At 37.9% G+C, this 15,520-nt stretch overlaps 1 protein-coding gene across 1 annotated transcript; it reads right to left on the bottom strand.

Annotated features, from left to right (window-relative positions):
- Window positions 1-43: 43 nt before the first annotated feature.
- Window positions 44-9,170, bottom strand: c9orf72 (C9orf72-SMCR8 complex subunit). Its single transcript, XM_077237412.1, has 10 exons — window positions 9,056-9,170; window positions 8,094-8,655; window positions 7,897-7,992; window positions 7,150-7,214; window positions 6,998-7,070; window positions 6,804-6,920; window positions 6,485-6,720; window positions 5,267-5,324; window positions 5,066-5,175; window positions 44-1,071 (listed from the first exon to the last, which is right to left on the bottom strand). Exons 2-10 carry the CDS (start codon window positions 8,538-8,540, stop codon window positions 885-887), a joined length of 1,389 nt encoding a protein of 462 aa, XP_077093527.1. The 5' UTR covers window positions 8,541-8,655; window positions 9,056-9,170; the 3' UTR covers window positions 44-884.
- Between the last annotated feature and the right edge of the window lie 6,350 nt (window positions 9,171-15,520).

Below are 15,520 nucleotides of genomic sequence, written 5' to 3'. Positions count from 1 at the left end.
TGTTCAGTAAAGGATGTTAACAGGTATAATAAAATAAGTCATGTTTCACAAACAAAAGGCACAATTTATTAAATCAACACATTTGCAACTTGAAATGTATCAATGTAGATGTCTACCATTAATGCAGTGTCCGTTTGATATATAACATACATAGCAGTGAAGTAATGTCATATTTTGTGGAAGAACACTTCAAAATGAAAGCAAGATGTCTATGGGGCCCTTCCTGTTATTTGCTGACTTCCTTGCACATTGTACACCAGAGATTTGACTATTTAGATTTAGTGAGTCAAGATGCACTTTGCTTTTCCCACCAGGTTTCCAATATTAATGCCCCAAACCAAATGCAAAAGTATGAACCATTTAATTAACCATAAGTTTAGTTTTTTAAATTCAGGTTAAGGAAACAAAGAAAAGTCTCCCAGCCACAAATGCAGTTCTGCGAAATAACAGATCTGTCATCTGAATTCTGTCAAGTCTACAGACAATCATAAATAAAAGGCCAGGGAATGTTATTACAGAGCAAAGGTTACTTTAATTAAAGCAAACTTTAAATGTATTTCATTTAAACAAGTCATTAAATTACTTTAAGTTTGTTCCTTGCCATGTTACACCTTACCCATTTATGTGTTATGTTAGCATTTGTACGTCACAGAAGTGTCTCATAGAACCATCAAGAAGTTTTTTTCACACAAATATCACATTTCACAGTATCACTAAGCAGATTATGATTACTTAAAAGCAAAATTGCACCAACTGACATTTCAGCAGCAGATATTGTTCAGAATGCTGTCAACAAAAAGCACATATAAACATATTTTAAATTAACCTAAAGATGCAAGAGAGCCCAAATTGTCCTGTGGTGTGATGAGCACAGGGTTCAGAGGTCAGAAGCTCATGAGAAGGTCACGCTCCTGCATGCTGGTAAGGAAAGACTTCCCAAAAACGAAGGAGTGAAGGCCTGCCCGCAGCTTCTCCGCCATCGCCATGATGATATTCAAGTCCCCTTCCACCGTTAAGTCTAAATCAGTCTTCAGATTGCGCAGAGATCTGAAAGGTTTCTTCCCCTTCAGCCTGTAATCATCAATAATAATCAATATGACACCAAGAGTCTACCTGGATATACAGTAAACAACATAATCATGACCTACACTCTCCGCTCCCCTTAGTTACCGTTTCTAACAATGCCAAACCATATTTTACCAGTGCATACTCTGCTGCTGACGAACATGGACATGCAATCGTACTTTGTGAATTACCTCAGGACTTATTATACACTCCTGAATCAAACTTAAATTTAAAATACAGACAGCAGAAAGGTTTCAGGTATGCCAGTGAAGGGGATGGAAGCTTGCATCATGAATTTTATCATATTTAACTAAAAAAAAGAGTGCACATTTTTTTCGTTTGAATTGAAATAAGAAATACGGAGCAGAAAAAATAGCTAAATATTATATTAAATCATTTCTTACTTATCGATAAAATTACATCGCAATATTCATTATTGCGAATGCTAAAATAAAACTGACAAAAATGTTAAATTATGCTATAAATCTTTGCTTACACAGTACCAATCCAAAATTTGTGGACAGTACGATTTTTTTTAAGGAATTAAACTTTTATCCAGCAAGGAGCATTAAATTGATCACAAGTGAGATTAAAGACTTTTATAATGTTACAAAAGATCACTATTTCAAATGCTGCTCGTTTGAACTTTCTATTAATCAAAGAATCATGAAAACAATTCTCAGTTTTCACAAAAAATTAAACAGCACAACGGTTTTCAACATTGATAATAATAAGAAATGTTTCTTTAGCAGCAAATATAAAATGTATTCAACTAGAAAGACAATATTACAATTTTAATTATTTTAAATTGTAATAATATTTCACAATATTACAGTTTTTACAGTATTTTTGATCAAATATATGCAGCCAACCCAAAATGTTTCAATGGTAGTGTATATCACCCACCTACATGATACTACATTACTGATACTACAAATTATGCTTAATGTTACAAAAAATTCAGACTAATGGTCTGGACTCCAAGAGGACATCTGACTGACATGTAAAGCGACCAATCACAGCTTGTTTTGTTCAGCGTCATGTTTAGGGTAACGGAAATTTAAAGTCGATGACCCAATAATAAAAGACCAGCTTACAATTCACTCAAGAACACTGAACAAGTTTACTGCAACAATGGTGCAATAATGTTGTTGTGAACTTCAAAAACTTTTGAAAATCCAGCGTTTAGTTGATCATAATAAGCATTTATGTCACAGTTGTAAACACGACGGCTTTCTATTTTACATAATGGGGTTCACGACAGCTTTGTTTCCAGGTGGACCGTTAAATAATAATAATAATTCATTACATTTATATAGCGCTTTTCTCAGCACTCAAAGCGCTTTACATAGAAGGGGGGAATCTCCTCAACAACCACCAATGTGCAGCATCAAGCTGGATAATGCGACGGCAGCCACATTATGCCAGAACGCCCACCACACACCAGCTTATTGGTGGAGAGGAGACACAGTGATGAAGCCAATGAGTATATATGAGGATGATTAGGAGGCCATGATGGACAGATGCCACTGGGCAAATTTGGGATTTTTAATGACCACAGACCTTGGTTTAACGTCTCATCCGAAGTACGGTGCTCTTTGACAGTATAGTGTCCCTGTCACTACTGGGGCGTTAGGACCCACACAGACCACACTTCAGCGGGCAACCAGTCTTGGGCTACAGGGTGATATGGCTGCTGGCCATATTAAAGGGTTAGTTCACCCAAAAATGAAAATTAAGTCATTAATTACTCACCCCCATGCTGTACCAACCCCGTAAGACCTTCGTTCATTTTCGGAACAAAAATTAAGATATTTTTTATTAAATCTGAGAGGTGGATCACTGCTACATAGGCTTCTTCAGGGATTGAAACTTGACGGCCCAGAAAGTCATTAAAGAACACGTTTAAATATTCCATGTGCCTACAGTGGCTCAACTATAAGTTTATCAAGCGACGAGAATACTTTTTGTGTGAAAAAAAAACATAAATAACGACTTTATTCGACTATTCCATTACTTCCTTGTGGGCCTTCAGACGAGAGTTGAAGAGATTTCCACGACGCATGCGCGAGAACTGAGAAGAGGACGTTCTTCTTCTAATACTTCTTGTTCAGTTCTCGCGCACGCGTCGTGGAAATCTCTTGAACTCTCGTCTCAGGCCCACAAGGAAGTAATGGAATAGTCGAATAAAGTCGTTATTTATGTGTTTTTGTTTCGCACAAAAAGTAGTCTCGTCGCTTGATAAACTTATAGTTGAGCCACTGTAGGCACATGGAATATTTAAACATGTTCTTTAATGACTTTCAACATGCAAGTCTCCCAGAAATTCTGGAGAACTCAACCAATCAGAAGACAACTTCGAAACTCCAAAGGTGTTCCCATATTTTGTGCCATATGCATTAGTGATCGACCGATGTATCGGTTTACCGATATTTTTCCCGATATTTAAGCATTTTCCCATAATCGGGAATCGGTTTTGTAATATCGGATTTTCCGATAAACGGCGCCATCTTGTGGCCGTTTTGAGAATTCCGCCATTGCAGCCCGCGTCTGAGGAGATCAGTCAATAACAACTCTGTGCACAGGTAAAGTATATGTTCTACTTGCTTTGCTTTAATTATTCAACTTTATTTAACATAACAGACATGCAGAAATGAGATTTGAGACATAAATGCCTGATATAGTTTATTTATGAAGCTTGGTTCTAAAAAATTGAGACGAACTCATTGAGCCACGTAGCGTAATCCGTCATGTCCTGCCCCAATAAAGACGTAACTTTACATGAATTAAAAAAAACAGACATGAATGAGTGCATGTTGAAAATAAAAGCGCTGAATTTAATTCTCTATCTGTTGTATTTGCTCACCATTAGTCTCGAAAAAAAAGTTCGTTCATATTGCTGAGCACTCACTGGGTTGATGATCAGGAATGCTCAAACACGGCCACTGAATGAAACTTTTGACAAGATTATCTTGTTTAAACACCCTAGATTATATTATCATTTACTACATAGCAATTATTTCGCTAATACACATCTAAATATACCGCTTTGTGGAAATTAATTATTTATTATCTGCACGCGCGATCGCGGTTGAGTAACGTATAGCCTAATGTTAGTTATGTGTAAATGCATAGATAAACAGCACTTTGTCATAAAGCATTTCATGATCTAGACCGACAAAAATATTAATAATAATTAATAACATACTAGTTGGAAAATGCAATGATGTATATGCTGTTTTGTTTGTTACTTTCCTGATGTTATAGGCTATTCCAGCTAATATTACCCAGTGTATTCCTCACTCTTAGTTTAAACCTATTAAACGGCACATAAACCTTCTAAAACTGTTTAAAATGAATTACATTTCTGCAAAGGTGATATGACACCCCTGTCAATTATTTTTTCCATATGAAAACATTAGACTTTTAACATTTATTTTGCCTATTGTTAACATTGTTGCTGCTGATGCTTATAAATGATATGCATAATTTAGATATAAATTATATAATGTAATAATATAAATGTTTTTATTGTAATTTGATTAGTTTACCATTTATGAAAACAAATAAACATATCCAAATATGTTAGAATAGTTTTTGTGCTTTATTTTTTACCTCATCAAAGCTTTTATTTTTAAACAAAGACACTTAGTAACAGTGCACTTTATTTTTTAGACTCAGACCCCTCTATTTATTTGTGTATAAATATCAAGGTTTTTTTGTATGCAAGGAGGGAGTGATTGTTATAAATAAAATGGTTTGTTCAGTTCATTTGTGTTGTAATAATTGTGCCAAAAACAGAAGTATAACAGTAAATAAATATCGGTTCTGCATATCGGTTATCGGGCACATACACATGCAAATAATCTGTATCGGTATCGGTTATAAAAAAATCAATATCGGTCGATCACTAATATGCATTAGACTTCAGCCAACTGTCCGTGGGCATAACATTTAAGGCTGAGACTAAAGTGGTTGGCTGTAAAGCTGCTGTACTTACGTCTCATCCTCAATATATCGGAGCAGTGTCAGGGCCTTCCTGTGCAGCAGGAGAAGGAAGTGGGACAAATACACACTCCGCAGAGACAGACCTGGTTTCAACAGAAACACCTAGAAACCAACAAAGATGCATTCACACACACGTTATCAAGGCCAAAGTGGAGGAAGAAAGGGAGTCAAAAAGGAGTCACAGCAGGCTTACCTCATCTATGAAGGACTTCACAAGCATGTCTTTGTGCATCACGTCCTGAAAAATATTCCTAAGAAAAGCCATAAAGATTAGTTAGCGATTCAGAGTGTTCAAGAAGCGTCTTATATCCTCTTAAGAAACTTTAAGAGCTGCTTTTAATTCTCTAAAATGTTCAGTATATAAGGTTCAGAAAATGACTACTTGACATGATTATATCGTATCGAGCAAATGATATGGTGAGTGCCCTCAAATATTATTACAATTTAAAATAACTGCTTTCAAATTGAATGCATTTTAAAATGTAATTTATTCCTGTGATGCAAAGCTGAATTTTCTGCATCATTACTTCAGTCTTCAATATCACATGATCCTTCAGAAATCAGTCTAATATGCTGATTTGAGGCTCAAGATATTATTATCAATGTTGAAAATAGTTGTGCTGCATACTATTTTTGTGGAAATCTTTCTGGATTCTTTGCTGAATAGAAAGTTCAAAAGAACTATAAATATTTTATAATCAATTTAATACATTGCTACATCGCTGCATAAAAAAATATTTATTACAATTTTGCTGAGCTCAATCTTTTAAACTGTAGAATATATTAAGTATGAACATGAATTAACAATAGTGCATTTATAAATAAATTAAGATTTAACCTAGATTAATAAATGCTGTAAAAATGCTGTTTGTTTCTTGTTAGTTCTTGATACCTAATGCATTAGCTAATTTGTAAACCTTATTGTAAAGCGTTACCAAATATTTGAACAGGTCCTCTGTGATTTAATGACATTTATTTTGGTGGATCTCTGGAATATCTGATTCTGATTGGTCAATAGCTACATTCTGAGGATTCTCAAATAGTTTTTGTACACTGACCGCTAATCTATGTAATTGACTTTAGTCCCTGCCATCCAATACTGTGCAAGTTGATGTATCTTGTATCTCTCTGTGATTTCTATCCTCTCAAATTTAATATCTTTATTAATTTAAGTAGTGGTATAATAAGCAGAAAAAAACACACACAAAAACCCTTCATGATGAAACAAAATCACTCTGCTTTGTATCATGATATACTTTGCAATAATAACCAACTGACTGATCCCTTAAATATGTATATTTTTAAATTCTGTGTATTTGAATAGAAGACCACGAAAGCTTGTTATCCTGACCGTAAGAAACAGCCAATCAGAATACAGCTTCCAGACTAAGAAGGTATGTAGGGCTCATACAAATCTGGGGTGTAGGAGTCCTGGGCATTGATGAGGTTGTCTGAACTGATGTCATCCTCGCTGGCGGCCCTCCAAAGGGCACTGAGCTCAGAGCGCATGTAGCGCCGCTGATGATACGTGTGCTCGTGGCAGGGTGGCATCTGCTTCACCGTGTTAATGTCCACGTCGATGTGAGTGGTGGGGTATGGGGAGTAAAGAACCTGCCGGTAGGGTAACACAAAGCTGCCAGTGGAGTCCTGGGAAAGAGAAGAGTCCTTAATGATTATGGGTAGTAATGGACAGCAGTTATAAGTTTCCCATGGAGGGATGCTGTGAATACCTTAAGAAGGCCCTGAACAAAGAGCCCGGTGTCATATTTAAACGAGCCATCGGGGTGACAGAGTCGAGAGCACTTTCTCTCCGCAGGAGTGAGGAAGAGACACAGCGTGAGCACAATCTACAAAAGGAAACATCATTATTTGACGCAGATTCTAAGGTGTGAATGTAGAGAAATATCTATGCAGGAATGTGCACCTTATTGACTTTCTCAGGATTGCTGCCAACCACCATGGAGCAGCCACAAGTCTGAAGATGAGAGCTGATAGCCCTATGATGGAGAAAGATGACAAACCTTACTAGACTCAATTCAGATCATTGACTTTTACTAAAGATGTAATGTGTCTTACTTGTGCAAAAAGTCTTCATGACAGCTGTCTCCAATATCATCATCGTTGAGCACAGTGTCCTTTAGCTGTAACAAGGAAAATTATTTATTTTATGGTTCAGTAAGAGAGAGAGAAAAACTGTCAATTTTTCAAAACTGTCATAAAAAGATCAAATGTATGTGCTACTGAGTGAGGATGGTTATGCATCTTTCCAGCAACATACAACCTTAGACACCAATCATTGTTTTTGTTTGATCGTACAATGGCATTTTTAAATGATAAATAATAAAGTATATATTTAATAAACAAAATATATTTATAAGTATTTACAATGTTCATTAATTGGTTAATGACATGACATTAATTTATTTTGTTCAGGATTTATATCAGTATTCAAAATACACTTCACACATACAATGACTTGAATACACTCTTCTATGTTGAGCATGTTTTATTTTTTGTTTTTATGTCTTTTTTGGGGGGGGCACAAACTCAAAAATATCAGGGTATTAAAACTGTCTTGATATTTTAATGAAGAAAAAAGCCTCATTAATACTGATAATACTAAATTATTTTGTTGCATTAGTAATATATTTTTATTAACATTTTATTTTATTTGCATTATTCTATTTTTTAAATATGGGAGAGGCAATCTGAGTTCGGCTCACATCTCAATCTCCTTCAGTTCTCATCACTTTCTGTCTAAACTAAATTCTCACTGTGAACAAAAAACTTACAAAAGCCTCTCAAAAATGTCAAAGTACTCACATCCACCTCCTCTGGTACACTGTGTTTCTTCATGGAAGTGAGAAGCTCCATTATGGGAACAATCTCAGATGACAACATAGAGATTATGTTGTAACCCTACAAGATAAAACACACACACACACAAATAAGCATTACAAAAACAAACAATCAACAGCTGGATTCAAGTACAATTTAAGTAGACAACTCGAAGAAAAAACCTTCTGCATGCAGATGCGTCCCTTGCGGATAATGTGTTTGAGTCTCTCCACACACACGCTGTGCAGTGGCAGGTAGAAACTGAGCTCTGACTGCGGCAAGATGATTGACAGAGCGCAAGTGTTCTTATCACCCTTGAGTTCTCCGTCAAAAATCAGTGAGATGATGATGACTCCCTTTTCCGCCAAGACGAAGAATTTCACATCCACTGCGCCGCTCTCCGCATTTCGCAAAATCTCACCATTCAGCGTGTGATTGGCCAGAAACGTGACCTCTCCATCACTGAGCAGCGACAACCCCTGACCTTTGGGGGCCCAGATGTGGCGTACACGAGGTCCCAGGATGTTGTCCCAGTAAGCGAAGGTCGCAGCCAACATGGGACACCAGTCCTCAACCAGCACTTCAGTCTTAGCCACAGCTGGAGACTGCGGGGGACAGGCTGCGGACATGACGGCCACTCACGCTGACCTTTACAGTCACACTACTGTCAGTCTCACAATGCAGAAGTCAGTGGTGACAAACAAACTGTAACATCCCTCTGCTGTTGCATTGCACTCATGCAATCTGTTTGAGAGGAAGAGAAAATACAGTTGACTAGAAAGTGAAAACGGTGGCATGACAAGTCAACCAGGCCAATACATTATAAAATTGCATCGTTGACTTCTAACCTAGACACATTTGGGCTGAAAAAAATCGTTTTCTTTAAAAAAAAAAAAAAAAAAAAAAAAAAACACACGCACACAAGCTTTTCGACCTCAGGGTATGTCAAAATATCAAAATAATTTAGAGCTGCCATAGAGCTCCATGTACTGTATGTCAACACCGCAGTCTGTTGTAAACACACATCAAGCTAATGTTAATCACTACACCGCGACTACCATCTATACAATTCATCTGCGTTAGCTTGAATAATCGTAATTATTTTATTTTTTGTCGCTAATATGTTACACGTTCAGAATCTTACCCGTTTTAGCTCAAAACAACAACTCAGTCGTCCTCCCTTTCCCGGTTCTCTGCTGTCATTGGCAGAAGACTGCGAAGAAGCGCGTTGCTGAAGCGCTGGGCACAACTTCGCCCTCTGGCGACTTAACGAGTAATTTGATTACCCGAGACCGGGGGGAAATTCAATTACCTTGTGAGTTGTTTTGTCAAACCATCACTTTAGGCTGTGATCTGTATTGAGGAAGATACCGCTGTTATATTATAGTATCGAACTGCGTTGTACATTATGTTGATATTATATTAAATTATTGTTTGTTTTTTTGTCTACCATGCCCTGACACCACAGCTCGGGGTTGTATTGCTTTACACTTAAGTGTTATTTAATATAGGCTACACTATTCTAAGGGCGTCAGTGGAAAATAGCCATTTTTTGCTGCGTCTCATTTAATTGTTAAGCTGCTAATAAATCATTGCCCGGCGTTATTAACGACGTGAGGATCATTTGACCCAATTTGTAAATTAATCTTTCGGTTCTAAGTGTTAGTAAATCGGTTCGCCATTTAGTCTGAATCAATCTTCACCAAACGGACTGAATCATTTGGATCACTTTCTCATTCCCTGACAACTAACGTTACGATATAACAACACAGAGAACAAACAGAGCGCCAGATGAAGTGGATTTTCACATAGTAGCCTACAGTCCACTGAAACAAACCTGAAAATGTTATCGTTTGCCAGCGAAGGTCGTCTTTATCACTGCAGATAAAGACATTTAGGTAGGTACATTTTAATTAACCGAACTTCGTGACCGTTAAAAAAAAAGTATGTTCTATAAAGTAGGCCTAGCTATGAATGAAATTCAATGGGTGCTTCTCAATACTCAAATTGATGTCTCACTTCTCCAGCATGTGGCCCAGAGACCGATCGAATTCAACCATCTTGAAGGACATCTCAAATATCTAATTGCACCACGACGAGTTGTGAGCGAGGATACACAGTTATCCTTGGTTGCTTCTCATTTCTTATTTGTGCTTCTCGTTTCCTTTCCTCGCTTCCTTTCCTAGCGCCTCAGCTCCTCCCCCTATAGGTTGTGAGGGAAGGACGCAAGGAAAGAAAATAAGGACGAAGGGATCGAATGAAAGCTTTTTTTATACATTGGAATACTTGATCACCGAGCATCACTTCACAGCGTCATCAGCAGCGCTCAAAGGATCTGCCCTTATGTTGTTGAAGTTTGTTTATTTAAGAAATTCATAATGAATAATAATAAAGCAAGATACCCTGTTGAAATATGTGAGATGTGTGGTTTATATAAACTGCAAAGGTAAACTATAAATTAAAAAGATTGTGACCGATGTGAAGGGGGAGGAGAATGTATACGTGCGTCACGTTTAGTCAATAAAACACTTCCGCATAGGATACACCTGTGTATCCTCGCTCATAGCTCCTCTGAAAGCCTCCTCACTCCTCGATCCTCAACTCCTCGCGGTGCAATTTGAGAATTGAGATGTCCTTCAAGATGGCTGAGCTTGATTGGTTTCCGGGTCATAGGATGGAGGACAGAGGAGCGACAAATTTAGGTTCTGGGAACGTTAGTTTTTGGTTCCCAGAACGTTCCTAGAACTTTCCCTTAACGTTAGGGGAACGTTCCCGGAAAGTTTTCCTTACGTTATAAAAATGGAACCTAAAAATAACCTACATGGAACGTTCCTATAACGTTCTTGTTTGGTTCCCAAAAAAATAACCTCATGGGACCATTCGGGAACGTTAGGGGAACGTTCTGTGTTTGCTGGGGCAGCCTTTGAAATGATACACATCTTCAGAAGTAGGCCTATATATCCGCCATACTGTCACCTGACCTAATAGCGTCAGTTGCCTGCTTCACTGCCATTCATAAATCCTCTCCAGTGGCCTCATAGGACAGTAAAGTGTCCAGCAAATGCAAAAACTTTAGAATCTCGACGTTGTATTAGGTCACCCGGAGACTCTTCGCCTATTGTTTTTCGAAATACTTTGCATTATGCATATGCAATACCATGCACTACTCTGATGGCGTACTGTTATTTGGATGATATTATATAGTAGGGAAGTATTGGATTTTGGACACCGCTTTAGTCATTGCAGTATGTCCTCACTCTTAACCTTCTGATTGGCACCTCATCCTTCTACCTCTTGGTATCTAATACGCGTTGACCACATCCAACCTTGCTGAACTGTTCCACTGATCTCAATTTGGTGGTTAAATACACCACTTGACCCTCGCCACCTCAAAGCACTGTTGTTGGGTGATATATATTGTGCTCTCAGTTTTCCATTACAATGCCAAAAACCTCTTTGACTTTCTCATCTTTCTCAGAGAGAGAGAGAAAGATACAGAGGCATTTCAGGTTGCCATGGCAACAATAGTGCGAAGCAGCGTTAGCGACACTTTTAGGCGGTGCCTAGCAACCGTATCCATGCATCCAAAGGCCAGGTTACAAGACGGCATGGGAAGAAAATAATTTGTGCAGGCTTTTGTTAGAGCTGTTGCCTTCTGCTTGATTTGCTTGACTACAGAATGTACTAGAAATATAGCAACAGATTATTTGCAGTTCAGTACGGATGCGTGTGCGGCTTTGGTATTAGCATGATGAGACACTGATTATGAGTGAGTCTTGATGTGTGTGTGTGTGTGTGTGTGTGTGTGTGTGTGTGTGTGTGTGTGTGTGTGTGTGTGTGTGTGTGTGTGTGTGTGCGCGTATCTGTTTCTATATGAAACCTTAATGCTCACACGCTCTCTTCACTGATTAGGGCTCGCTGTGCTGATTAGCAGTTGTCATGTCTGCTCTTTACAGAGTCATTACATCAGCCAGAGTGATTTCCCTCCACCCCGTTCCTCCTCATCCCATCATTCTGTGGTGTGGAAGAGTGGAAATGCATGGCTCCTCCTCGCCCCAGCCCCTCGCGGACGGTAATGGGTTATTTTTTCTAGAACGGTCTTGCTAATGCCATGGGTATGAAAAAATCTCATATGCAACATATCGTGTCAGCATGCCAATGCTCAAATCGAGCATGCCTTCAGTGGAAAAAAAAAAAAAACAGAACGGAATCCTGGCAAACAAACACACAGGGATGGTTGTGTTGTGTGATGGTGCAACTGAAGCCACTTTAAAATATGAGCGAAGCTCAAAGATTTATGACTTGGGTTCAGCTGGTGACACGTTGTTCCCCTTTGTTTCTTATTTTGCTTATTTAGGCAGCACTGGCAAACCTTTAGTCTAATCTCATCCTTCTTCACCATCAGTCAGAGTGAAATATGTGGGTGAGATGAACCCCATCCTGGTAATCATTAGCTAACATCAATTTTCCACTGACGCTAATCCACAGGGTAAAGATTTTAAAGTGTTTTGGGCGGAGCTTTTTTCCCTCAAAATCAGGACCTTGTGGAAATATTGATTACCTGTCATTTAGCAGATGCTTTTTATCTGAAGTGATTTACTGTACACTAACAGCAGTGTACAGCCTCCCTGGAGCTTTGTAAAGCTCCAGAGTGGGTAAAAGAAAATCTCGTTGAAATAACTGCTGATCTGAGACTGTTCACTCCACGGCAGGGGTTCCCGAACCTTTTCAAGCTAAGACCCACCTAGAGAGTTATAATTAATCTCAAGAACCACCAAAAATGTTTTATAATGAAATATGAGGGTGAAACCCCCATTTGTTCTTTCGTTTTTTTGTAATTTTTTGCTTTCATGTCATACTGTTGAATTTGGAATTTTGAAATGTCATAAGGCTAATGGTAAACTATACAAATGGGGATCCACAAAGACATGATTTTTTTTTTGTGGCACAGCATGCAAAAGCAGCCTAACAGCTTTATTGAAGTGATTCATTGAAACTTGTTGAGTAGGTGAGTGAGTCAATTGTTTATTTAGTCGCTGCTCTGACGGATTTGTTCATTCAATTAAGGATTTTTCAGCATAATTCAAACTTGTAACACATTGTGAGATTGTGAGTCATATGGAACGATTCAGTCAAATAAGAGTCATCCTTTTGTGAATTGGACTGTGTGGCACTGTGGCTGATTCCGAAATCGCCCCTATACCTTCAAATAGGGCACTATTTGAAGGGACAGCCATTTGTAGTGGTTTCCGAAACCATTGTGGATGTTATCGAGCGCACTCATTTTATCCCACTTTGCACCACAAAAACGAGTGTACAACCGATGTACACTCAACGGCTGTCCGAATTTGCTCACTCGTTTACATTCACTCATTCAGGTGAACTGTATTAGTGGGCTAACTTAGGGAATTAGTGATGGAGGGTTTAGGGGGCGATTTCGGATTCAGACTGTGTTTTTGTTATCTGCTTGTTAAGGGGTGACCACATACACTTTTCATTCCACTGTTTGAATTCCATACATTTGCATGGAAATGAGGGAGACAGGAAATGCAAGCTCATTCAATTTTTGATGCTTTCCAAAGTTACATTTTGGTGAACTCTGCCCTGGAAATTTGAGGCCAACAGAGGAATGACACATCACGTCGTGACCTTAGTTAAAATTAAAAGAACACAAACTTCAGATCTGAATGATTTCTGTATTTTTACATTTTGGATGTATTAAATGTTGAATTTGTTTTTTTAAAAAGACGTTGCCATATCCGTAGAAATTTGCATGCTCCAATTGCTTAAATTGCGACACGTGTCACAATTTCCAGTTACAAACGCTCTGTTAGATCTCAAAAGTAGTACTACTTAATTCAAAAATAATTCATGTTGGTAGTAATATTTGATTTCATAGGTAATTCTCTTCTTTAGTGATGTCCTGAAGTCCTTCTAATATGTTTGTCTCTTGAGTGGCAGGCAGTACCCCATCTTAAATCAAGACTTTATGCATCAGTTCCTGATCCTTTAAGGTGTCTCTGAGGAAGACTCATTCACATTGAAAAGTGGCGCCCCTGCTCATATTTTCACCTCAAACGCGTCCTGACAGAACACTGCAAGGTCAAGCACTCACCACAGAACACTAGTCATATGATGATGATGCACACGCTGACACACTCATATAAAAATACATTTTGTTTCAATTGGTGAGTCATAGATGTGGACATGATTAGTTCAGGTATATTTAGATGCTTTTGATTGTGCAACAAAACAAGCTCACCTTGTAAGGACAAGCATACCTTCAGGGTACTTTAAGGTATTGGTAGAGTAGAGGTTATTGGTTCACCCTGCAGTTTCTTTAATACAGCTGGACCACTTTTGGCACCAAATACAAAAAGTAGGCACATTGCCTTAATGAAAAACTCTTGTGATGGACTTTTGTGTAACACAATCAATCTAAAGCAGTTTAAGTGGATGAAAGACTTTAAAATAATAATCTGTTTGGATAGGCTAAATTTAATTCAGTGCAGTGCTTATATCAAATAAAAATTTTAGCCATCCGTCTTTCCTTTTTAAAATTGAGTTAAGATAGAGTCAGGAAGGAATATAGTTTAAATATAGCTTCAAGTTGCAGTATAGAAGGTCCAACGTGAACAGCAAGAAGTAGGTAATTAAATGCTTGGACGTAACAGAACTGACATCAAGATTTGGAATGAGAATTTTAAAGATGACACTACTAAAAACATTGTAGAATGTGACACTGTAGAGAAAATCGAACAATTACAGCCTAGGACTGTAAGAAAAGAGAAAATGAGTCCTCAGTATAACAAAAGAAAAATAATATGAATGCACTACAGATAATTACATACAGATGAGTGTCAGTTTCAACAACATTCCAATCAACCAATCAGATTTGAGGGACAAGTTAACAGTTTATGTCAAGTTTAGGCTTACAACCATCTTCTAAAACATCTGTGTTATTCATCTATCATTTCCCTCTGATTTTAGGGATAACTTATGGGTAGGGTTAGGTTTAGGGGTAGAGATATGGTTAGGATTAAACAGGAATGTTGTTCCAGGATGAAAAAAAGAGGTTGACCCAGGAACGTGTCCTACTCAGCAAAATTAGGACGTGCGAAAATTCGAAATACTCCTGCCTGACCAATTTAGGTTAACTGTATTAAGTAAAAATCAATAGAGCTTCAGTAGGCTTTGCTGCTTGTATACTTGAATCAAAGCGGTCAATAACACCATTCAACAGAATTCCCATTCATTTCAATAGCAGTTGTTTGCCTGGAAATATCCAATTCGAACTCTGCCATCCTTATTCATGAGAACTTAGTTCTGGAAACAGTTTTTTTTTTTTTTTTTTACTGTGGAGCAGTAGGAAAATGACATCACAACAACACTGATTGGTTGATCTCACCACAAGTACATACATACACAATCACAAACCATTCACTTGTGACTATCCTGAGCTACGACTTAAGACCCGTAAAAAGGTCACTGCCAACACATCTACCAAACTATAATTAGTTATCTTTACTTGAAGAATTGTTCACATTCTAAAGAGCATTCATGCCAGATTTCATGAACATTGATTAAGCGGTTTATGAGAATTTTTTGT

This window comes from Siphateles boraxobius, unplaced genomic scaffold (assembly GCF_051911475.1).
Source record: "Siphateles boraxobius isolate OS27281-9 unplaced genomic scaffold, OSU_SipBor_1 20, whole genome shotgun sequence".
Taxonomy (NCBI): Eukaryota; Metazoa; Chordata; class Actinopteri; order Cypriniformes; family Leuciscidae; genus Siphateles; species Siphateles boraxobius.
Note: the sequence above shows the minus strand (reverse complement) of the source record. Positions and strands in the feature narration are given on the sequence as shown.